This window comes from Lissotriton vulgaris, chromosome 2_1 (assembly GCF_964263255.1).
Source record: "Lissotriton vulgaris chromosome 2_1, aLisVul1.2, whole genome shotgun sequence".
NCBI classification, from domain to species: domain Eukaryota; kingdom Metazoa; phylum Chordata; class Amphibia; order Caudata; family Salamandridae; genus Lissotriton; species Lissotriton vulgaris.
The window spans coordinates 1,835,533,741-1,835,560,348 of record NC_141687.1 but is presented as its reverse complement, the minus strand read 5'-3'; the positions used below and the strand labels follow the sequence as shown (position 1 = coordinate 1,835,560,348).

At 45.2% G+C, this 26,608-nt stretch overlaps 1 protein-coding gene across 2 annotated transcripts in view; it reads left to right on the top strand.

Moving 5' to 3' along the window:
* MEGF11 (multiple EGF like domains 11) overlaps window positions 1-26,608 on the top strand; it is a 1,355,792-nt gene that overhangs the window by 1,307,936 nt on the left and 21,248 nt on the right. For both annotated transcript variants that reach the window (XM_086957988.1, XM_086957987.1), the window contains one exon: window positions 2,273-2,329. In XM_086957988.1, coding sequence (XP_086814114.1) covers window positions 2,273-2,329 — 57 coding nt within the window. The remainder of the gene's footprint in view (window positions 1-2,272; window positions 2,330-26,608) is intronic.

Genomic DNA, 26,608 nt, shown 5'->3' with positions numbered 1-26,608 from the left:
TTCATTCCAATGGGCCTCTTTGCCCATAGGAATGAATGGGGAGTATTTGCGAGTAGCAAATTGCTACTCGCAAATAAAGAACATGTAGGAATCGCTATTTAAGTAGCAATTCCTACATGAATGCCGTTTTGCGAGTCTCAAATAGCGATTCCTTATGATTCGCTATTTGAGCCTCGCAAAACGGCCCGTACATGAATCAGGCTGCAAGTGATTTCTGGATGCGTGTACCCTGTTCACTTATAAGCTTTCTTTACACTCCATCCTCTGGGATATCCTTAATGCTTCGCTCCCACCACTACCCATTTCTAACTCTCCCATATTACCTCTTGTTCTCTCCCAACCTGTCTTCAATAAACCTAAGGCCGGTTAATGTCACTCAGTCTGCTGCAATATTAGCGTTCCTGTCAAGATCACTCCAGTCATAAGGCTTCCTCATCATTTCCTCTACCTGGTTTATTTTACCCTCTTTTCTGGTGCCTCTTTTCCATCGCTCTGGAGTCCCCAAGCCTCCAAGGCAACCGGATGGGGTCCAAAATGGGCTCTTCGTGCAAACCGCATACAGTTACGTGAAAATAAAATAGGGTTCCTCCCTGGTCAAAGGAATTCTCGTGTAGGAGTCCTCATTTTATGATAGGTTAGTGGGCACCACTGCCCAGGGGTGGTCAGTTGCTCATTGAGGCCATCCTAATGTATTTTTTAAGATACATTTCCATTGTATTGTATATATGTCAGATCCCAACATGTTTGCTTGTTAGGAGCCTGACACTCATCGATAGACTAAGTGAGGAGCGAGGGTCTCGTATGAAGAACTTGGGGAGCCAAGAAGAGAAAGTGTTAGGGCATATCGCCTTTAATATTCCCCTAAACCTAAGTTTAGCTGAAAACGACGGTTCATTGTTAAGAGTATATTCTTTGCCTGTTTGTACCTTCCATGCTGGCACAACTAGTTGTGAATTAGGCTACATAAACGTAAAACAAGTGTGTGTAATATTCACACCCTAAATCCGTGTTCCACTATCCCTATTCACCTGGTCCACATCCTTTATCCCAATCATGACCTGTAGACACCTGGAGCTAAGGTGGAAAGTACACATTTAAAATAGTGCTAAGGGGCTTTATTACTGAATAATGTGAAGAAAGCTACTCGGCCACAAAGCACTCATTTGGATTTTTATGTCTACCTTAATGTTGCAAATATAACATTTAAAATTCATTATTTACGCAATGATAAAAGCCATTTTTTATTTTTTGTATTCATACACAATTTTATATAGCGCGCCATGCGTATCTGTTGGTGCTTTGTCTCCAATCAGTTGGATCCTGCAGTGGATACATAGCCATTGAATATGTAACTCAGAGGTTTGGGTTTTTCACTGCACTTGGCCATTATTTAGACAAGTGGTTAGAGTTTTGTGGTAGAAAAGCATGCCAAGCTCATGCAGAATGCCCATTTTCCTACAGTCAAGAACCATCAGTCCTATCGCTTACTTGTGTCTATGACCACAGAGTTAAGGGGAGACAAACCCTTCTGGGATGCCCGTCTCTGTACACATGAAGATAACAACTTCTGACTGTCTTGTTTTATCGATGGCCCCACACATAAGAGCTGCCAGGCCCATCCAGTGTGCTCCAATCAGTTCATTGCATATTATGACTGGCAGTCCAAGCCTCTTGTTGTATCAATGGCCCTGCAGTTAAGAGCAGTTTGGCTCAAGCAGTCTGGTCCAGTTCCCTGCATGCATGGACCTCCAAGTATACAGAGAATGCTCACCTCTCTGAGTATCAAGGCCTCCAGTCCTATCCTTCTTATGAACATACGCAAACTTTGGACAAAGAGCTTCGGGTTGACATCAGGAAAAAGTCTTACACTCTAATCACACCTGAACATGTTCTTCTTAATGAGAACTGCCTTGCCCAGTCACGCTACCAATTACTCTGCAGTTAAAAATCATGAGGCCCATCCAGGTTACCCAATTCCACGAGGACAAAATGCCCTGTATCCTTGCCGCTCGCCCATTTCCCCTCACCAAAGGCCAACAAGACTGTGTAGTCCTCTCCCTTCTGCAGGATCACCCACAGACATTCTGAGATTTTTTTCTCATAGTCTTCAACTTGGTTGTCTTTAGAGAGAGATAATTGCATCACATGAGGAATTTGTGTAAGTCCAGAAATGTGAAGCCCAACAGAGGGGACATGTAGATGATGAAGAACAAAAAAATGTTGGAATTTCCACAATATTCACTGCTTTTCCATTGTATATCATTCTATGCAGGTGCTTGTGGGCTCGATAGACGCCAGAACACATACATTATGGAGAAAGGCTTCGAAGGTAGAGTATATGACTGTTTAGTGACTTTAGAGTTGGGGTCCAGTGAACCCGTGTAATATCTTGGGCAGGCGCTCGGAGAGCAGCCCTGCTATTCTTGGAATAGTCTTTGCTTATGAGACCTAGGGGAGCACCTAGGGGAGGCAGAAAAAGGAGAGATTTCAGAAGCCTTGTATTGCTCCCTTTGGTAAGCACGGCGCCATTCCATCTATTCCCAAAAGGCAATCTGAAACACATGAGGGACTCAGTATACATGACTATTTAAAGTGAATGTTAGTTAATTTACATATCATTCATGCTATGAAAGTAACACATCAATACCTTTATTAGACTACGAATCCTAGTAAAATAGCGTATTTGCTAGGTTTCGTTCTCAACAAATCACTTAGTTATATTCTTTTTTTCAGTTCAAAATCAAGTTTATTGAAGAAGAGCATGGTAATAATACAAATCAGGGACAATACTAATAAGGGAGCAATGGTGGAGAAATAATAAGAAGGGAGTAGGGGAGAGGGGAAATAAAATCTTACAATGATGGAGTAATAAAAAGGAGAGCAATGCAATTCAACACAATCAATACAACATACAAAATATAGAAGTGAATCATATTTGGGAAAGCACAAAAAATAAAGGGCATAATAAATAAGTAATGTAATAGAATGCAAATACGGCTATGCAGTAAAATAGAATGGTTAAATAGAAAGTAATGTGAAGGGTATCAAGGAGGTTTAGGTACTTCCTGCTGCGCAGGTCGAGGGCGAAAAGAACGGAGTGCACATTTATCTAAATACAATGTAATAGGAAGCCATAAGTCAGCACGTTTAGTTGCCATCTGTGGAGGAAAAACAAAAGCAGTATCGAGTCTGTGGTTGTGAACTACATTACACCACCAAGCTTTAAAAGTAATACTGGATGTAGACTTCCAATTGATCGTGATCTGTTGAAAGGCAACCGCTAATAATAAATCAACAATTCGAACATTAAGGTCATTACAGTCCCAACAAGGAGACAGGCTACCCAGGAAAACATGAGCATTTGAGAACGGAATAGTAGTGGAAAAAATGACATTAATTTGTGCCCAAACTTGTAACCAGAAGGCATGAACATTCTTGCAAAGGAACAACATGTGAAACAAGGTAGCATGTGGGGAAGCACATGACCAACAAGTATCGGGTGTGTTAGGGAAACGTTGGTGAAGGGTGTAAGGAGTGTGTAATAGACGGTTATAAATGAAGAATAGGGATTGCGTTAAGGAAGCAGCCCTGGAGGATTTACGAATCTTTAACCAAATCCTACTTAGTTATATTCTTAATGAAGCATTTTAAAAGCTCACTCGAAAACTGTACACAATGATTACATATTTGTCAGCTGCTTCGTGATTTTTAGAGGGAGAATTCCTCAGTAGTGTGGATAAAAACTATATATCACTGTTCATCCTTCAATATATATATAATGTGTGACATAAGGGTTTGTAGTAAGAAACTAATTATGAAATGCTTGTTGCTCACGTCTCCCTCTGTCCGTCATATCACTAAGACCAAAACTGTGAGGCAGATTGTAGAGCACTACAGCTGCCACAATTGATAGCACATAAAAAAACTTTATAGTTAAAGAATGATGGTAATAATGCGGGTATGTATTTTTGTTGTTTTAAATACCTTTCACAGCTTTGAAACATTGATCACTGAGATAAAGTTTAAATTTCCTTTGCGGAATTGTGGAGGTTGAAGAGTAGCATTTAATATTTGTTTCTCGTGGGAGTGTGTTGTCCTTTCTTTTCTTTCGCTGCTCTGTAGCAGTTTTTAAGCTGCCCGAGGAACCTCTGTGGCACAGAGCATAAATACCCTAAGCCTGATACTCGTGGAGAGAAACTAACTGGTCTATATGGTGTTTGGTGTTCATCTTCTGGTTACTAAGATAACAGCCTACATGTATGTTACTTAAACACTAGTTGGGCCTCATTTATGAGAAATGACGCATCGCTGTGTGAAAGCAGCGGTGCGTCACTTCTCAGTGTGCACTCCTTGCGACATGATTGATGCGTCATATTTATAATATGACGCATCATGTCGCAAGGAGTTACAGATACGTCAGTATTTCTGACGTATCTGTAAGCGCAAAAGTGACGCATTCCTGCAGTGTGTCATAAAAGTGACGCAACTCCAGCAATGTGTCCTTTCACATGGGGCAGGCCCCGTGTGAAAGGGCCTGCGTCAGTCTTACGCCTGCCATGAGGTAGGCGTAAGATATTGACGTCCTAGAAGTGGCGCAGTGAAATCTCATAGATTTCACTGCGTCACTTCCAGGACCTTTTCTTGCGTCAATAAGCCCCCCTTGCATACATACCTGGCGCAGGTATAATGGGGCGCAGGGGTTTACAAAAGTGACGTATCTACCTAGATGCGTCACTTTGTAAATATGGCGCAACAAGGCACATTTTTTACGCCACTGGTACGTCAAAAAAAGTGACGCACCGGCGGCGTGAAAGTGACACACAGCCTCATAAATGAGGCACTAGTTCTTTTTATGTCTGGCTTATAGACAGTTTTTGCTACCTTGCCAGTTTCATGTAATCGAGAAAAAAATCAGAAAACAATACATAGATATAGACATACTGCAGGGACTGAATAGTCTCTTGCATGGTGTAGGGCATGTAACCTCCTCTGAGTGACTGCAGGTGAAACTGCAAGCCTGACATTTTTGTTGCCCTGTAGCCACACTAATCCACCATGTGCACAGGGGTCTAGACCTGCCCATCGTAACGCAAGGTCCAGAACCTGTTCTGTAATCTGGAAGAGCACACCAAGCCTGCCCTCATAACCGACATGGGACACTGGCCAGGTCCTGGGTTGATCACATAAAGTGGCAGTGGCTGCGTACCAAGCTTTCTGAATTATCTTTCTTTACAAGACATATTTTTGTGTCATAAGAGAGTGTAGTCAACGGATCCGAGTTGTGCTTTATTGTGTCCTCCTGACCCTTGCGCGAACATTCCATGGGCACGTCAAATGTGTGAATGTGCGGTGGATGTCAAGCACATGTGGGTGAACTGTAAGAGCACAGTAAGCTTATGAGTAATGGGACCAGTGGAATACATATTGGAAGACCCTTGGGTTAGCATCCCACAAGATGGACAATGAGGGAATACAGCTTCCTTAGGCAATGAACGTGTATTCACTGCATTCCTGTGGCTAGATGATGAGGACCCATTCACCAAGAGGTAGCAAAGCGCTTCTGATTAGTTCTTTCTGAACACTGCCATTTTTAGATGGTAGGGGTGAGTCAGCAGTTTCTGTTGTTAAAGGTATGTTTCTAGTCTTTGTCCCTGTTTATTGTCTGATGACAGCCAGGTGCGGAGATCTCACACTTCATTGTGCCCATGTTTTGAATGCTCCTGTTGGGCGCTAGCATCATTTCTGATTGCTGTCATAGCTATCACCTTGCCCAAAGGATGTGTATGAGCAACAGCCAGGAAAAGACATTTGAAAGGGAACTGCCCCAAACTAGTACCATAACTTAGACAGTGGATCCACATCCAGTATAAAATGTGGACCCAAGCCACTACGCTTGTTCCTTTTTAAAAAAAAAATTTGACTAAGAAAAGGAGAACTCTGTAGAATATTCAAAGGACTTCAGTGTAACCAGCACTGGTGTCTGCAAGACAGCAAGTCTCCCAGAAGTTAGGGGCCATCTCCTGATGTCTGCAACTTGCTGAAGGAGCTGAGGGTCTACCTAGAAGCCTGACAGGCTCCTCAGAGATGGACAAAGTGTATCTGGCTCAAAAGGAAAAGATACTGTAAAGGACTAAAAGCCCAGCATGTTCCCAACATGTGGAACATCCAGAAGTAGCCAGCTGACTTCAGGCAGCAAAGATTGTGCCTATCTAAGTTTTGAGGTGGACCAGTCTCCCAATGCTGTTACTGTAGAGAACTGCATTAAGAAGTTAAGTTGAGTTCCTCTTCCTTTTAGGTGGGATAATGTGAACCATGGTGGTGTGATTCGTGTTTGGCTTAACAACATATTGTAGCTCAAGAGGAAGAGGGCAGAGACCAGGGTGTGGGCTCTATGTCTGTGGGTCCTTTGACACATTTACTTCAGGTGATTTTTGTTACCCTACAAGTATAGTGGTCCGATTTACACTTAAGATATGGCAGTAAGGTTACTAGCCTGGAGTTGCTGAATTGATTTTAAGTCTAGAGTATTTTTACTTATGCATAGGCATACATTTATGTTTTGCGAACATTCCTCCCATAGATTTATTATCCTGAACTGGGCACAAGGTTAGCAACTACGTGACAATTTTATTGGCCTTTATAAAGAATAGGATTCAATTCCAAGCAAAGTGCGTTTTTTTCCAAGAGGAAAGCTTGGCCCTACCTATGTAAATCAAGATGGCTGACAGAAATACCGACATTTAGGTAGCATTTATTTGTACTGATGCCTTGATATTATCTGAATATTCTATCATCTTGTGGTTCCGCTCTCCTTCTCTTAGCACTCTTATCCCCCAGCCCCTTTTGCTGTACATTTGGGCATGCATGATCTATTGCAGTCAGCGAGGTGACAGGAAAGAACGCGGAGAGGCTTATGCTCAGGGATGCCCGCCACCCCTTCCACCACCAATCCCAATGGGAGGAGACAGACACAGTTGAACTTTTGGAAGGCAGGGGGGCCTCACGACCCCCCCCCCCGGCCGTATTTATTAAAATATGAAACAAAATGTAAAACTTTAAATTAAAACGTTTCATGTATCATGTACAGATTCAACTTTCATTACATTTGATGAAGACAGGTATTCAGTCTAACCTTAACAAATCTCTAATACAAAGATTTCCTAACCGAGTCTAACATCAAGACATAATGCATTGCATATGAATTTGTACATCCTAACGTTAGGGGCCAACGGCAAGGTCTTAACCGGTGTCAGGTACCTATCACCAAATTCCCGCCTTCACGTGTGAGTGGCGCATGCGCAAAGGACTTTACCCTCGTAGCCAACTGTAACTTCCCTTGTCGTGGGGGCCCCCTTTCACTCGACGCCATCTTAAGGTCGTCCGAGTTCCCGTGCGGGGTATCCGTAAGAAGGACAGCGTGGACTCCCCCCCTTTCCCCGCACTCTCTTCCGCCGGAGCGGATATCCGGCCCCCGGGAAATTCTGGGGAGGGGCATATAGCCGTCTCCCCCTGGGAGGGGCCTATGGCCGTCTCCCCCTGGGCGACCCATCCGTAATGGGTGCCGCCCCCCCGTGGGAGGGGCCAATGGCCGCCTCCCCCCGGGCGCTCCCATCCGTAATGGGTGACGCTCCCCCTAGGGACCTTGAAATCACTGCTCACCGATCATGACCTTACCGCCCGACCGAAGACTAAATAAATACGACAGTTGGTTACCTACTAGGGAGAAAAACCTATGCTCACTCTTAAAGTACAGCTCGATATATCCAATAACTATAACAATGCTACAAAGGAAGAAAGGTCCTATAGCACAGAACGTTCTTTATTGTATACATTCCTTAACATTTCTACAAAGGAAAAAAGGCCTATAAGCAAGTATTCGGTTACATGCAAACTCTTGGTATCAACTTACAATGAAGGCAATGATTCCCACAAGACATGTTTTATTACCAACAAATTGCAACTTCGAACTATGTTTATTCCCAAATTTCTTGCAACAGGGGCTGGTGGGTGGGTCAAAAAACTGCAGCTTGTTCCTTTGAGGGCTCATGAGCGACGAGTGGTGCAGACTTCAGAGCGCAGGAACAAGAGGACGCTTTCCTGGATTCCTGCGCCTTTTATCCAGCAGCGGGAAGGCGGGGCCGCGACCCTATCCCGCCCATCGGTGCACGGACTTCCGGGCGGGTGTTTAGGACAACCCTTTTAGGCGGAGGGGGCGTGCTCCGACCACGCCGCTATGGGCATACCGGCCGGGACACGCCCCCCCGCCCGCAAAGGTTTCCTGGGGTATCGGGGCACCCAGCAATACGTTCGGGGTGACCGAGAGGTCTCCCCTTTCCATATGGTCAGGGATGCCCGCCACCCCTTCCACCACCAATCCCAATGGGAGGAGACAGACACAGTTGAACTTTTGGAAGGCAGGGGGCCTCACGACCCCCACGGCCGTATTTATTAAAATATGAAAAAAAAATTTAAACTTTAAATTAAAACGTTTCATGTATCATGTACAGATTCAACTTTCATTACATTTGATGAAGACAGGTATTCAGGCTAACCTTAACAAATCTCTAATACAAAGATTTCCTAACCGAGTCTAACATCAAGACATAATGCATTGCATATGAATTTGTACATCCTAACGTTAGGGGCCAACGGCAAGGTCTTAACCGGTGTCAGGTCCTTATCACCAAATTCCCGCCCTCACGTGTGAGTGGCGCATGCGCAGAGGACTTTACCCTCGTAGCCAACTGTAACTTCCCTTGTCGTGGGGGCCCCCTTTCACTCGACGCCGTCTTAAGGTCGCCCGAGTTCCCGTGCGGGGTATCCGTAAGAAGGACAGCGTGGACTCCCCCCCTTTCCCCGCACTCTCTTCCGCCGGAGCGGATATCCGGCCCCCGGGAAATTCTGGGGAGGGGCATATAGCCGTCTCCCCCTGGGAGGGGCCTATGGCCGTCTCCCCCTGGGCGACCCATCCGTAATGGGTGCCGCCCCCCCGTGGGAGGGGCCAATGGCCGCCTCCCCCCGGGCGCTCCCATCCGTAATAGGTGGCACCCCCCCTAGGGACCTTGAAATCACTGCTCACCGATCATGACCTTACCGCCACAGGCCAGATAGTTGACCGACTATCTGGCCCCCCACAACTATTATAGGTCATGTCTCCTAAACCCCACTAGCCAAGCTATCATGTCTCCTATCAGTAAGTCATTCCCCACCCTGGACAGGTGTACCCCATCATCAGAATAACAGTGATCGCCCCAGATGCCCCCATGAGATATGCTTTGAAGATGAGCAGAGCAAAACAATTTCTCCATTCTATTGTTGACCCTCTTTACCGAATGGTTCAATGCTGTTGTGGACAAACCACCCCGCCAGAACCTCCGCGGACTCATGTGAGACCAAGCTAATGTACATCCCGGGAGCGTCTTTGCTAACCAACTAACTGCAGAAAGTATGTGCTCAATTAAAGCTCGTCTGCCCAACCTTACCAATTCATTGCCCCCAATGTGCACTATGACTACAGATGGCAGTGACCTGTGCCGCCCTAATAATTCTTCCACAAAACTTTGCAGTTGGTCAATACACAGGCCGCCTTTCCCATGGAAGGACACCCTGAAACCATATTCCTCAGATGTGTGGATCGCATCACCTGTCTTGAATATGTCCCCGGCACGCCTCACGTATGAGTGGCCCACGACCCAGACTACTCGTCTTCCATTCCTTGTTCCTGAAGTGGTGGTTAGCTGACACTGGGCCGGTCCCAATTTCCGCCCTGCGTCACAGGCTCGTGATACTGTAATCCAAGCAAAAGACAACAAGCGTGAGTGCACTTCATCAGTAAGTTACAACATGTGCAGCCGCACGTACCGTTTGAAACAAGTCAAAGACCAGCGGCCTAACTGTTTAACATTGTCTGCCTGCAGACCTTGAGCCGTTGCTTCTGTAGCGGCCCCTATCCTGAATGAATGGGTCCAAAAATCACTCGGGTTCAAGCCCGCTGCTGCAATCGTGATTGCCAGCACCCTCTGAAACTGAAACTTTGTTAACGGGGTGCCGTCCGCATGTCGCAGCAAGGCCCCCCCCCACGTTGTCAACCTCTGTTTTAGGTAGGCTTCAACATGCCTCACTGGACAACAAGGACTACCTGGGGCACGCTGCAACACAATGCTATTCCCCTGGGCCTCCTGATCCGTCTTTGACCTGGCTATCGTGATCAGCAGAGAATCCCCCCTCACTTGCGTGTGATCCCCGCGCAGACCCCCCTCCGTATCTCTTTTGTTGGCAGCCACTAATTCGCTCACCCGCAGGGCCCCATAGAAAGCCAACGCGAACGCTGCCGGGAATAACACAACCTCGCTATGTGAGGAGCATGTCTCCTCCAGCTTAGCCAACAAGGAGGTCAATCTGTCAAATCCTATTGGGTGCCTGGTATCCTTTTTGCGCCCCTCTAAGCGCTGCCAGCCGCGCTGCGCCTTCCTGTCTACGAAGGAGTCCGTCGGGTCCCTGATGCCATGTAGCTGAGCCATAAATGATATGGCGGCCTTATACCGACTGCCGGTTGCCGCCGACCGGCCCTCCTTGTGAAGTGCCACTAAAAGTTGGTTAAAGGACCCCTCCTGACCACATCTATGCTCCCATGCCGGGCCCAAAAAAGCGCAGTACGAGCGGAAGGCCCCTTCATAAGCTTTCCTTGTCCTGGGCGCTAAACTGGCTGCCACGAGGTTTTGTAGTCCGGGGCGCCGATTTGCCATAATGCTTCGGGAAATGGCGCTGCCACTAGCTCCGCTGAGGGTAAACAATCCCTGAAAGCCTGCATTTTGAAACGAGAGAGCGCATCAGCTGCGTTATTCAGTGCACATGTTTTGCCCGGAATTGAACGTTTAATCTCAAGCATTTCAACACAATTTCTTTCAACAATCGTAATATCCATTTGCAGCGTGCAGCCTGCTGATTAATGCACTCAACCACAGTCATGTTATCGGATCAAAATACCACAGAGCGGTCTCTGAACTCCTCCGGCCATGCCGACAGTGCCACCCAGATGGGGAATAGCTCTAGAAAGCCAATGTTGCTCGTCAAACCACTCGTTTCCCACTATGCTGGCCATCTTTGGGCCGACCAACGGTTTCCAAGGATCGCGCCAAATCCCACGCTGCCCGCAGAACGGTCCATAAGCCCAATTCAGCCGACGAGGCCGGGGCTTTGCTCCAGACTACCCGGCCAAATGAGCATGTCCTGGCGAACCTCTGCCGACAGTCTCGTGCGATGGTGCCCTACCTTCAGGCCAACCATGGCCTGGGCAATGGATCGTGAGAAAGGGCGAGCCATCGGGATAACCCTCAATGCAAAGTTCAGCTGACCTACTGTTTGTTGTAATTGGTGCAGTGTCACTTTCTCGTTCTGAAGACACTGCAACAAGGAGGCCCTAAATTTGGCGATCTTCTCGGCCGGTAAGCGGAAGCAACCCTCCACAGAGTCTAGTTCGATACCCAGAATCCTGCAATGCCCGTGCACAGTCCCGAGAGCCCGCTGAGCGGAGAAACAGAAAATCATCAAGATAATGCATCGCATGTTGGTGCCCTGTGGCCTTCGAGAATACCCACTCCAAATATGAGCTAAACATTTCAAAATAGGCACACGAAATTGAACAACCCATCGGCATACACTTATCTATGTAGTATTTCCCCTGAAATGTAAAACCCAGCAAGTGCTGATCTCGGGGATGCACCGGAAGTAACCTAAATGCAGATTCAATATCTGATTTTGCTAACAATACTCCAGGGCCTAAGCGATTCAACATTACCACTGCGTCATCGAAAGATGCATACCTTACACTGCAAATGTCTGGGTCGATCGCCTCAATAACAGAAGCCCCTCTTGGTGCCGACAAGTTATGGATGAGCCTGTATTCCCCCGGCTCCTTTTTCGGCACTACCCCTAATGGGGAACACACAAAGTCAGCCGTTGGTGGGTCACTAAAAGGTCCTGCAACCCGCCCCAAGCCAACCTCCTTGGCTATCTTTGTGGCGGCCACCGCCGGGTTGTGCTGAACGGTTAGTTGGTTCTTACATGAGGGGGCCCCCCAAAAATCACCCTCCGGGATCCTGAAGCCATACGAGAAGCCATAAGCGTGGAAGGGTATACTCAGATGTGAGTCCCTTGCTCATTGCAATAATGTCCACCATAAGCGTGGAAGGGTATACTCAGATGTGAGTCCCTTGCTCATTGCACCATCAGGATTCAAGCAAGCCGGGCCGACGACGGCTGAAATGCCAGAAACCGGTCCCCGGAAGCTTGTTTCCTTCCCAGTATAAGAATTGGCTTGGTAGTTTGGTTTGCCCTGTTCCCATCATGCACTTGGACAGGAACAGACTAATTTGCATGTAGCCAGGTTCTGAGCTGGGATGGTGCAGTGAGCTAAAAAACGGTGATAGATCAACCCCTGATCTTTGGACTGGGTAAGAGTGGTCTGCTTAATTCAGACACTCTGTTCATCACCACCCCCTTTTCTAAATCATCTCGCAGGATCCCAGCGGACACATGATCAGGGTATTTGTTCAGCCAAGGGGTCAAAGCCAGAATATCCATGGGTGATTGTTTGGACCTCCCCGGCACCATATCAATCCTGTTTGGTACCCCCTTTTCCTCCGGTACCATTGGCTCTGGATCGGCAGCTAGTTTCGGGGTGAGAGGTGTTGCCACAACCAGAGCACGCATGCCTGAACCTACACGTTCCTTGCGGCCTGTTACACGTTCCCTTATTGAAATCCCAACACACTCCTCGCTTATTTCCATTCCCGCCCGATCTAGGCTGGGACTCCCCCCGTAGGTTGGTCAAAAGGGCTGAGGATGTTTCTGTTGATAAGCCCTGGAGCCATTTGAGCTCGACCCTGACCCACCCACCGATCCCGTCAAGAACTGTGCATGCCAAGATACAGTATCCAAACAATCCCAAGTCAATGTTTCATTAAACTCTTTCGCTTTTCTAAAAGCCATGTCATACCCTTTCCATTCTTCTCCTCCATACTTCTCGTGGAAGCCCGTGATCCTGCTCTGGTAGCAAGCGAGGTCACTCAACAGTTCTGGCGTTCGTTCAGCGATAATTGCGACAAAAATAGAAAAGGCCCTGATCCAGTTCATCATAGACTCTTCGACCCTGAATTCTGCCATTTTTGCCCGCCATACACTAGGGTGCCATAAATCCTTCTGAGTCTTGGCATATTCCAACTCTCGATGATCAGTCAACAATGAAAACATGTTTATCACCTTGGCTGCTAGGCGTTTTCCCCCTCCTGTGCTGAAAATTGCCATTTTGCTGGTGTCATGACGAGCTCAGCTCGTCATCAGCACAGCTCAACTGTGCATCATGACGAGCTGAGCTCGTCATGAGCATCAAAACGGTTAAATATTTGTTAGCCCACACCAGTTCCTTAGTTGCCATAGGAATATGTTGCGCCAAGCTTTCCCGCCTTGAGGGTACCGCGCCCTCCCCCATCATTGGGAGAGATCTCTTACCGGCGTCCGCCGCACCTCCAGCCGTGTCCGTCGATTTATTCCGGTTTTCGACCATGACCAGATTCGCCACCTGTGGGGAAATAGAAGGCACGTTCGCAGTCCCAGCACCCCTTGTCTGCCTTAGCTGTTCGACAATCTGCCTAGCTTCTTCGGCCGGGTCTTCCACAGCCACGGACCCCCCCCGCTCCCTTCTTTAACCAGGGTAACACAGCCGAAAACTGAAGCGCTAGTTCGGGGGGCATTTGGTCGTTATCCAGCTGTGTGATAACCACAGGGATTGGCAATCCCCCATCCGGTGTGGTTACCGGGCTGTACGCTGGTGCTACTGGGACCAGTGGGACCTCCATCGGGACTGGGGCCTCGCTAGGACCCGCTTTCCCCTTCCTCTTTTTCCCCTTATCCCCCCCTGGGGTAATGTTTGGCAAAGCAGGCCCCACAATCCTTTTAGGTCGCCCTGAGGGCTCTGCCTGGGCCTCCACTTGTTTCGGGAGGGCCGCTAGACCGTGACCCAGCTGATCTACTTTACCGAATTTCCTGTCCATCGCCGACACTTGGTTCACTAGTGTGCGCAGCATTCGTTCCACCTCGGAGCTCTTTCCACTCTTCTTACCAGGCATATCTGCGTTCTGTTTTACTCTGCCTGTTTTCCAGTAGCGACTCGAACTCCAACTACGCCTTGACGCCTACGCCTTGACGACTGAAACAGAAATCACAACGATTATACGTTCCCAAAAAACTGCAGCTTGTTCCCTTGAAGGCTCACGAGCGAAGAGTGGTGCAGCCTTCAGAGCGCAGGAACAAGAGGACGCTTTCCTGGATTCCTGCACCTTTTATCCAGCAGCTGGAAGGCGGGGCTGCGACCCTATCCCGCCCATCGGTGCACGGACTTCCGAGCGGGTGTTTAGGACAACCCTTTTAGGCGGAGGGGCTATGGGCATACCAGCCGGGACACGCCCCCCGCCCGCAAAGGTTTCCCGGGGGATCGGGGCACCCAGCCATACGTTAGGGGTGACCGAGAGGTCTCCCCTTTCCAAATGCTGCTTCATAGAGGAAATCAAAAATCTTAGTTTATTATTGTTTTTTTGCCAGCAGGCAGGTACTGCATTTATTGACTCACCATCTTCTGGAAATCAGGACTTTTCCTGAAAGGTCTGCTAAAAGTCAGTGTATCAATGTGGAATGGAACAAATAAATACTGGCTCATAGAGAGACTGCCACCAGCAAATCCCCTGCAGATAAGGTTTGAGTCACCAGAGCTGCAGGGCAGTGTCAGAGGCAAAACTGCAGTGCATGATGTTTGAAAACTGCTTTTTTCCAGGGGTTGGAACATCCAAGGTAGTCCAATAAACACGAAGTAATCAATCAAATGCACTTTATACAACTTCAAGACAGGAATATAAATACAGAATAGCCAGACAAAATAATGTCTGAGATTAGAGCAGAATATGAGTATGGTGAAGTTCAACAGTATATAAAAATACAAGAAATGGATACGTTTGGTTTATCTTTCTGCTTGCGATGTATCAGTTTCTTTCATACATAGTATGATTATTTTGTAAGTCTTACTGTGCAGGCCTTTATCACAAAATGGTCATCATACCTTAACTTTAGTGCATTGCATTCTATATGTTGTATGTTACTTGTGTAGAAAAAGTAAAAAGACACACACATGATTTAAACTGCAATAGCCTGCTATGTTCAGCTATGAATTGTGATGATTGGGAATGTTTATAAGCCAGCACCAAGTTTGAGATCTCCTCAGGATCTTGGTGAATCTGAGTATTGATTGAGCGTGGATATCTAAACATCAATGTCTTAGTGAAATCATCGACTGAATTCCCCAGCTGGTTGTATGGACCTTTGGTAGTCGACTTGAAGCTTAGCGAGGGAGCCTGTATCAGGAATGCATTTATATCTCTGTGAAACTAATGGAGCTTCACAGTGAAGAGAATGAAACAGTTATCTCAACCATGTAGGTTTATTTTAAAACATTAATCCAACCAGTATATATGCAAAGCAGGACAGATTTAAAAGATGTAACAATACAGCGTGGAGACCAAAGTGTTCCCGTAAGTGAAGCAGTAATAAAATGAGATACAAAATATTATCAGCCACAATGCAGAAGAAACAAATTGATAAGGTGTTCCATAAAGACACTTTCCCTTTCTAATCTAAGCCTATGCTGGGACAAAGAATCTCTAGGGGGAATTTCTAAAGGGAAAGCTTAGAAGATGTCAGCATGAGTTCAAGCTTTAGCAGAAGTTCAAAGGAAATGAAGAGTGTTCAGCATGAAGCTTTGTACTCGGCGAAACCCAGCAGAGAGAGATCTGGCCCCTCTTGAAGTCAGGATAAGTCTATCTAACTAATTATGAAACACTGATTACAAGTACACCTGGCCATTTCCAGAACATCCATTTCTCGTTCCCACCACTAGAAGCTAATCCCATAACCGCATATGAGAGTCGACATTTACACTGCTCCTGTATTACAGGAGCAGAGCTCTAAGGGAGTCTAGTTACTGTTGGAAGTAGAAATCTGTCTGAATCTTGGTATTTTCACAAACAGAGCTCTAATTATAAGAGTGTGGGTATTATTAATAGCAGAGCTTGAGGCCAGTCTATTACCAGTAACATAGTCCTCCTTGAGTCGGGTATTATCAAGTAGTAGAACTCTGCTTGAGTAGTGGTATCAATGGCATAGTTCGACCTGGATCGGATTATTATATGTAACAGAAATCTGCATGAGTCATGGCATTGCCAGTAAAAGAGCAACAGACAGATCTAGGTGGTATCCATAACAGACCTCTTCCTGAGTCTGGGAAATATCTGAAGCAGAACTCTGATTGTTTCTCGATATTATCAGGTGCAGAGCTCTAGGCAAGTCTAGATAGTATCAGTAATTTAGTTCTGACAGAGTCTAGGTATTGGAATATAAAATGGGGCTTGATCAAGTTAAGGAGTCAGGGGGAGGTATCAATATACAATCGCATAGCAAAAAGGTGCACCCTTCAACCACAGGTATATCAATCAATTACCAAAGCCTTGTATCTAACTCAAGCACGTCATGCAAGTGTCTGGTTTTTAACTTACTCACTTTCATTTTCCGAATCACATATAGATAAGCCCACTCTCCAATAACTGAAATAAATCTTAAGACAGGAAGTTTATCCAAAAATCTGTCTGAATATTTCAATGACGGTTATTAAATACAAATTCACACAAAAGGCAAACATATATTCACATAACTTGCAAAGGCAAAACCATACTTTGAAAAAAATTATATATAAACTTTATCATCATGACATATACATAAAAAGTGTCCATTTACATGCATCAGAAATTGATCACAACATAAAAAAGTGTCCAACATATAGTATAGTTACTGCTAACAGGACGTATAGGATCCTGAAATCTTGATGGTATTTTGCTAATATTTTGTGAAGTCTGAGAGGACCTCTTTCTCACTCCTGGTCTGTACAATGCAAATGTGACACTAATAAGGTCAGTCCTAAATTCTGACATACTATATTGAACACTACAAACCATTCAGGGTGTCCTACAGAAAGACTTTGAGCCCCGAGGAAGACCTTAATCCACTTTTTTCCCTACTACAAAGGTCGAAATGTGTTGGCGTACCATACTAGATTAAGGGCGACTAAGCATGATAGTGACAAAGTTTATTCAAACAAGGGATTTGAATTGTCAAAAAGTAAAACAAAATTGCAATTGTAGGGCCCAACCCTATAGAGCCAACCAATTATTCGTTTTCAATGAAAAAGATTAGGAAGAATAGTATAATAATATGTGCTTTGTAAATTGGACAGATTATGTCACATGTGCCCTACCCAAGATGCCAAGTAGATAGGACTGATTTCTACCACATGGTGTGTGATGTCCTGATTCTTACAAATTACAGGGATACAGACAGAGCTGAATTCTATTAATGTTTTCATGGGAGTAATATCAGTAAGACTCTGGCAGTATGTTTCTTGGGACTGTTCCCAAAACCTAAAGTTAAGTTAATGACCACTAGGTTCGCAAATCTAGCTTCATATTGGCTTGCAGCACATTTCTATGTTTTGGAAGTCTCCAAATGGACCCAAATGGAGGTAGGAACTATTTAAATGAGCAGAGTGTGAAGGGGAAACTACCGAAAATGGAAGCACAGGGTAGTGAGTGGCGCAAGACTGAGCATGAGCAGGCTTGGGAGCTAATCCAGCAGGACTGTCCATTAATAGAAGAAGAAGGACAAATACTCCCTCTCTCAGAAGGGGAGATCTCTGAAGAGTGATGGTCTTGCAAACCCTGAGCCTTGGGGACACTGGACCTGCTTACCCTTGATCCGCTATATGGTTATACACGGGGTCCTAAATTTTAGATTATGCCCCCCAGGCTTTATTATCATTGTAAATGTGCTTCGGTAGACACCTCAGTGGAAGTTTGCAATTGTTTTTTCATATTTTTGTTTAGTTTTCATTCCCCCTATCCCATTACCCATAAATGTACTGTAATGTGTCGATATATGTTCCTATAATTAATGCATATATATAATGTATATATATCATGCATGCAGGCTCTAAGCAGCCTGCAAGCATTATATATAGAAAGGGAAATTGATCAAGACTTTCCGATATTTGCACAAACTGTCCTAGGGATGGTGGGCCGAGAGTCTCACACCTCCTGCATACTAACAGGCCTCCCAATTATGATATATAATTGAATGGCTGAAGAGGGACCCCGATAAACAGTAATGCTTTATTGATCAGAACTGGGCAATTGGACCACTGATGGAGGTGCAGTGGGTCCCAAGAAACAAGAGAGGCAAACTTCTACATATTTACGCAGTTACTAGAGCATCTCTTGTGGTCTGGGATTCCATTGTGTGCAGGATAGGCCTTACCTCTTTTACGTCTCACACAGAAAGGGGCCCGTGGAACTCATGGCTGGCAGAGGGAGCAGGAGAATGAAACTAATAGCAGTACAGAGAAAAACCTCTCTGCCCAAAATTAACTTAATTTGGTGCTAAGTCACCAATAGGAAAAACTCGGTCCTACAAATCAGTTGTCCTCTCACATGGAATGCATACAAATAAATAAGGGAATATATGTGTTTATTTAAATTATTTGGTTAATACAGTACAAAAGACATACAAATAAACTTCACGAAGATGAATATACATCATGAGTCTCACACACTCTTTCTATCAAACTAAGCAGACATACACATACACAAACATACTCAGACATCCCATCAAGTAACAATTCGTTGGATCATAATAACAGTGTTTAAGTGATGCCAGTAGTCTTTCCCAAACGTACTAAGCAATGGAGCCCCTGTGTCTCCCCCACATCTGTCTCCTTCCTGGAGAAGAAATTGCAATCTTGAACTGTGTGATAATTTGAGGATTGTCTATTCCACCTGCTTAATTGTTCATGTTATGTTGATATTATACAATTGTTAGTACGTTTGGGGAAGACTCTCCAGCGAACAAAGAAAAGCACTCTTCCCAATCCCAGTGCAAGACAAATCTTGGATTATATCAATTAAGAAAATGGCAAGAGATGTTCTTCCATACTGTCAATTTTGCCTGAAAGGAGCTCCTGTAAAATACGATTCCGTGGGCATGTCACCACAGACAAACTCCACACTACTAACCCAGCCCATCCCCATGGTTGCTGGTGATGATTTGGGGAAACAGGCTCCTTACTACAAATCCTGTGGTCATTTCCGTATTGGGACGTTCCTGGCAAAAAATCTTTTCCGCCGTAGCACAGATCCAAGTCTGAGATATGGACAAGTATCTCAAAGTGGCCCTTCCAGTAGACCATCATAGATCTATACCTCCTTCATTCTAATGTGGGTAAGAGGATTTTCTATATTTTTCTGGTGGATAAGTATGCTATCCTCTCTATCAGAGAGAAACCCGTTGGACCAACTTAACAACTTTGTTTAATTAAAGTCCTGCCTCTTTGCTAAATTGTGGAACCCTGTTGTATTTTACTTGAACAAGGACTATAGAAACAGAGCACACCAGCAAACTGTGAACACTGGGCCGGATTGATTTTCCTTTGTTCCCTAGATTTGGATCTCCTTTGGCCTGAGCAAATGAATAAACAATGAACCTTGCTTTACAATAATGAGGGGTCCGGCAGAGGAGCTGGGATTGGTTTGATGGTTGTGGTATCTGGCGAAATGTGTTCTTTTTGTCTTAACATTTAAAAACAAAACACTGAAAGGCAGATAAGTCTTTAGTTTCAAGATGTAATGTTTTTTTTCAGTAGTGCATACATGAAACCAATTTTTAAATTGTTTTTGTTTGGTTCGCCCAAAAAAAGGCTGTTTACGTTCCTTAGAGACTAAACACCAAACGAGCTGGTTTATAAATATATAAGGCCTAAAAAAAATCAGTTGGCACTTTCTCATCATCATCTTCTGTGCATCTGACGGGCTGTGGCTTTAGACTCCTGCTAAGCCTGTGGAGACCGATTATTAATGGTCACAGCACCTTAGCTGAAAAGAAAATTCAGCTCTAATGAACCAGTTTGGAACACCTGTTTCAACTAGGAAACTGAATCTCTGGAAAAACAGTAGTCTTCTTGAGTAACAGAGCTTTCTCTTGATACAGCCATTTCTCAACTTGCGTTTAGGCTGCATCCCTTGCTCCTAAATGTTTCCCTAACAAGGTCCTTCACAACAATGATTACACGTCACTCACTGTATCCATGAATTTAGCAATAGATCAGTTCTAGTCTAGCCTCGCAGGATTGAATGGACAGACTAGAGGCCTGATGGAGTTCAAACCCATATTTCTCAGCCATGGCGGTGTTGCTCAACATACCACAAATATAATTGTGGTGAGTATTTCTGCAGGAATATAGAAATGCGTGTTAAAAAGCTATAACAAAGTAATGTTCAAATCACATTTTTAAACATGTGTAATTATATTGAAGGCTCGTAACATCCACTATGATTTCTGAAGTATAAAGTCAGTTGCAGCGTGATTTCTGATATACAGGTTCATGGATGCTGCAAAATAATAAGGTCTCATGTCTTTCTCTAATTAAGATTTCCAGTAAGTGCAATGGAGTAAGAATTAACAGCCGTAGACCTGTAGAGTTACTACATTAGATACTTTATAAATTGGTATCTTTGTTTTTAGTTCACCAACCATTTTCAGTGTGAGCAAAATGTGCCTTATATAACATAAATGACATTTAGAAATATAAACTAATTTAGATTTCATAGATAACTTGTTGATTGGTGAGTATGACTGTTTGTGGAACTTCTAATCAAAATATTCTTTTTTTAAGGAAGAGTTTAAATAGTTTTCTATAAAGTGTTATCATCATTGCCATTGAATTCCTCTAGTTGCCAAGAAGAGTGCTGCAGCATTGAAAAATAAACAATGTGCCACTTTTAGTATCTATTCTCGACAGAAAGTAAAAGGATACGTGGAGTGGGCAATGGGTTGGGGCACCCATTTGTCTCACTGGGTGACAAGCGGGCTTACCACCTATCTCCCTGCCAACCTTCTTTGACTTTGGCACTACTAATTATGGGGTCCTGCAGAGAGGAGGGATAGAGAAGTGAGGGTGAAACTTAAAAAGTCGCACAGATTAAAGCGTTGGTGTCACAAAAGTTTAAATTAATGCATTAAAGAATTTTTTGCTCAAGTCACATAAAGTCATGTTTATGATGTTAATGTAATAACATATCTGTGAATAAAAGATTGGAGTCTCACTTATGTCAAGGGGTCATAGTCGTAACAGGAGCCTCACCCATTCCTGGAATAACCTGTCTCGTTCACTTCAGTGCAGTCTTACCTATTCTCCCACATCATTTGTCTCATACACTCGATCATACCTCATTTCATATATCACCTGTATCACTTTAACAAAGTGTATCCCATTCCCTGCATCAGTGACCGCGACTGCGCTATACAATGCCAGTTAACTATAACGGTATTTACACTGGTGTTTCACTAGTTCAAACACAAAATGTTCACCATAGTTTTGGTAATTTCAATTTTTTCAGACCAGCCGTTTCCACTTCGAATAATAGCAACATTGAGCAGCCCCGTCTGACCCTCCACTTTGCAGCCGCCACTCTCTCAAATCCCTCCCTGATCGGGTCCCACATGTGTCCGCATGATGTAGCTTCAGTGAGCTGTGCAACCTAAAAACCTTACATCACACTGCCTCCAATCCCCCTAATATTAATTTCCAAACATTCCACTCTGTCTATCCGTCTGCCCACTGTGCATACCAACATCTCCAATGTGCAAGTTTGGCAGTCTCTCCATGTTGTTCCACAAATCCCTTCTATGTGCAGTCACATCCGTCTAAAGACTGTTGAGCCTCCCATCCAGTGATTAATTTGTAAACAAATAAGTGCCAAGGCCCATATCAGGAGGCCATTGCAGCTTGCATTGCACCAGCCACTGCCTTTGCCAGTGCTGCCAATGACCATACCAACACAACTACTAACCATCACTCTCCTCAAGTGTGGCAATTCCGACTATTCTAGGCCAACCAAAGCTATAAGAATAGCTTGGGTGGTTGGTATTTCTTATTTTTAATGATAATGAAATTATTAAACAATTGCTGTGCTAATTTAGAAATTACAGACAGCGCCACCATGTGGTGGACTGTAATAAGTGCCAGTGTTGACAATTAGAGTGCAGGTGCCCAGCACCGGAAACCACCGACTCTAATTAAGCACTGCTCTCAACCCTTTACCACTCAGTCCCCAACACCTCAATTATAAAGCTCCACTAATACCGCCACTTTGCCCCACCAGTTGCTCCATAGAGCAGCTACAGTAATCCCTCAGTAGGCTCTACAAATTCCACTATTTTGCTGCACCACAAGTTCCTACAGAATACCCCAGTCATACTTATGTTAGAAGCCATCAGTTCATTTGCTGTGCATTGCCAGCTTATGCATACCATAACCTCATGCTATATCTGCAGCTTTGAGTTTTAACCCCACTTATGTCCTCCAGCCACACACCCACACCTATGATTTTGAATTGTTGACCCTAGCTTTTATTTCTCCCAACATCCTGTCATGCACATGGCCTCTAGTGTATTCTACTCCAGTAACCAGCTCCTAGAGACCCATAGTGGGTATTTAAGTGTTCTGAAGTGTCCTGAGTAAGTCTGCCATCCATATCGACAGTTCAGAGCAGCACATTGCAGACCTTAGCTGTGTGTCCTCCACATGATTTCAGAACACCCAATTCATGATCTCATCTTCCTTTTCATGCCCATCTTCAGCTTGTTCTGTGTGTTCTTAGGCAACCCATAACCTCCTATACACCCCAGCCTTGATCTCTGCTGCGCAACCCATACTAACACTTCTACCTTACTCTTCGGTTATAGCCACACTCATGGGCGTTGTCTCCTTTCTGCAACACGCCTTCTCCAATCTTCCCAGGGTTGTCTCCTCTTTAATGCCTATTTGTTTACTCTGTTACTTACAGAGACAACCTGGCTCTACTCTCCCCAATGGGCTCCAGGCCAACGCTTCTAAATTACGTTTAAAAAATCATCCCTTCAAGAATGCAAAAGACCTTGGTTGGGATTCTCCCTCTGCCCTTTTTCACCTGCCCAAAGCCCTAGCACAGATGACACTGTGCAACTTCTCCAATCAAGAACGGACTCTTTTCTCTCTGTCGACATGTCGGCGCGTCTGAGGAAAGGCTCTCTGTTTCTTGTTACAGATTATATGAAAGAGTCGGTGTGCAGCTCCAGCACCTGCTCTCTGAACAGCGGTGAGAACCCCTACGCCACCATTAAAGACCCCCCAGTGCTCGCATGCAAGCACTCTGAGAGCAGCTACGTGGAGATGAAGTCCCCCGTCCATAGAGAAGCCCCATTCTGCCATGTGTCCTCCTCCTCCTCTGCAAACAAGAATGTGTATGAAGTTGGTAAGTCTCACCTGTCTTTCGTCTTTTCATCCCATTGGCCACCTTCACCTTCATCCCACGTTCACCATGTTTGTTGACCTTCAAGTGGTGCTTGTACCAATTAGTAAGCACACCCTCTCATTCCTTCACACTCCTGGGCACTGGCTGCCATGTAGCAGGAATAGCTTCTACAGGGATTAGGGGTGTCAGAGACACAGCTCACTTTGCATATACATTGCTCCAAAGGGGTACCTTTACATAAGACAGCAGCTGCCTAGTTACAATTAGATGCTTTTGTGGACTACTCATCTGCGACTGCTATAATGACTTTTTGCCCTTCCTCCCTGTATGCAACTTCGAGGCATACAAAACCATAGGAAAATCAATAACTTACCTAGAATACTTGGGCCTCTAAAGGGGGCTCTCTTTGGAAATTCTCCATTTGCACCAAAAGTCAGTATGTTTCTCCCCGCTTTTGAGTAGTATTACTGGCTCTCGATTCAACTCTACCAACACAGTATTGTCTCTCCCTTTTCAAGTCTCAGATATGAAATTCTTGAGGTTCAGATTGGGCTACTAGGAATGGTTTTGGGGAACCTAGACCTTCCCTATTCTGAGAAAGCTTCATTTTCAATCTGTGATCAGCAGGGTCTCCTACAGAGCCTTCTGCATTATTCATAAATTAAATTCAAGTACAACAATTGCCCGTCTTTAGATCAAGATGAACTTCTGGTTCCCCAATCCCTCCCCTACAGCCTACTGACAAATGCCTAAGGTATATACCCCCAATAGAATGTTCTGCTGTCAATGAAAGATTCACCTGGGCAGGTTACAGATGTGTATCTGGTATATTCTCACAGCCTTCAGGCGCGATAACAATCATCCATCAAGTAAACACAAATATTTTGATCGAATGTTTATCAAGTTTCATCAAACCTGAATTTCAAGTTCTTGGTTTTTCTTCAGCATCTTTCAAATGTTCCAGCAGTAGAAGAGGTCTTTTTTCCGTTAAGTCAAGAGACCTTGTCCAAAACAGAGAGAGAGAGCCCTAAGAGACAATGCAGACTTCCTGTAATTGAGCCTGTCTCTTCCAGTTGTCACCCATATCCAGCCAGTGCCAGTGCTTAATTTGTGCCGGTGCTTTCCGGTGCTCAGCACCGGCACTTATTTCACCGGGCCGGGTCTATACGATTTTTCTCCTCTTGCAGATCGATGGCCCGGTAATTATTAAAATTAATTCCTGCTCTCCTTCTGTGGCTGCTGACTGGTATGTCCTCATAGGAAGTCTGTTGTATCTTATGTCTTCCTGCTGCTCAGCTAGAATGCATGTGTTGTGGAATGTTGGATGGGTGGAATGCTAGTGGTTTGTGAATGTCAGTTGGGTGAGGGCATGACGAATTCACCAAGAGCTGTCCCACAATGTGTGTTGCGTATGAGTGGTGTGTTTGCGTTGAGAGTGTCCCTCGCACTTCAGGGTTGCGATGGGAATGCCTGTTGCCTCGCACATAAGGTTGCGATGAGAATGTCTGTTGCCTCGCACGTCAGGGTTGCGATGGGGATGTCTGTTGCCTCGCACGTCAGGGTTGCGATGGGAATGTCTGTTGCCTCGCACGTCAGGGTTGCTATGGTGTTGTCTGTTGTTTCGCACGTCAGGGTTGCGATGGGGATGTCTGTTGCCTCGCACGTCAGGGTTGCGATGGGAATGTCTGTTGCCTCGCACGTCAGGGTTGCGATGGGGTTGTCTGTTGTTTCGCACGTCAGGGTTGCGATGTGAATGTCTGTTGCCTCGCACGTCTTGGTTGCGTTGGCAGTGTCCCTCGCACGTCATGGTTGTGTTGGGAATTCGCTTGAATGAGTTATGTGAGTGCTTGTTCTTGGTCTGAGGTGTGCACGTTGTTTCCTGGCGCATGTATGAGTTATGTGAGTGCTTGTTATGTGTCTGAAGTGTGCACGTTGTTCCTGGCGCATGAGTGAGTTATGTGAGTGCTTGTTCTGTGTATGAGCTGTGCACGTTTTTTCCCGGCGCATGTGCACGTGGTCAGTGTCTGAGGTGTACACGTTGTTTCCTGATATATATAGGGTGTTTAGATGTGTTCTGTTTGTCTTGCTTGTTGTACTGGTCTGGCCAACTGGTATGATTTGCGGCATATGAACATTAGATGTAGGATAGTTGTTTATTTCAGGAGGAAACGTGACGCTCTGCTCAGATGTAGTGTGCGAGACGTGATGTTATATTTCGTTTCAGTATGTATCAGTATGGGAAGTGACAGGATGTATCTTCTTGTGTCAGTTTGATGATAGTGTCACTGGTTGTGATGCGAGGTATGAGGAAGTCTTTCGTATATTGATTATTTTGCACATTTTTTATTTGTGCAGTGTTTAAAATGTATTGAATGCATTGACTATATGTACTAGCCGTATTGTCTTTTATTTACTGACCAATTGTACTAGACATGTTGTCAATGTTTTATTTGATTCTTTTAAATTCCCCAACGAAGGGAGATATGTTGTATCTTATGTCTTCCTGCTGCTCAGCTAGAATGCATGTGTTGTGGAATGTTGGATGGGTGGAATGCTAGTGGTTTGTGAATGTCAGTTGGGTGAGGGCATGACGAATTCACCAAGAGCTGTCCCACAATGTGTGTTGCGTATGAGTGGTGTGTTTGCGTTGAGAGTGTCCCTCGCACTTCAGGGTTGCGATGGGAATGCCTGTTGCCTCGCACATAAGGTTGCGATGAGAATGTCTGTTGCCTCGCACGTCAGGGTTGCGATGGGGATGTCTGTTGCCTCGCACGTCAGGGTTGCGATGGGAATGTCTGTTGCCTCGCACGTCAGGGTTGCTATGGTGTTGTCTGTTGTTTCGCACGTCAGGGTTGCGATGGGGATGTCTGTTGCCTCGCACGTCAGGGTTGCGATGGGAATGTCTGTTGCCTCGCACGTCAGGGTTGCGATGGGGTTGTCTGTTGTTTCGCACGTCAGGGTTGCGATGTGAATGTCTGTTGCCTCGCACGTCTTGGTTGCGTTGGCAGTGTCCCTCGCACGTCATGGTTGTGTTGGGAATTCGCTTGAATGAGTTATGTGAGTGCTTGTTCTTGGTCTGAGGTGTGCACGTTGTTTCCTGGCGCATGTATGAGTTATGTGAGTGCTTGTTATGTGTCTGAAGTGTGCACGTTGTTCCTGGCGCATGAGTG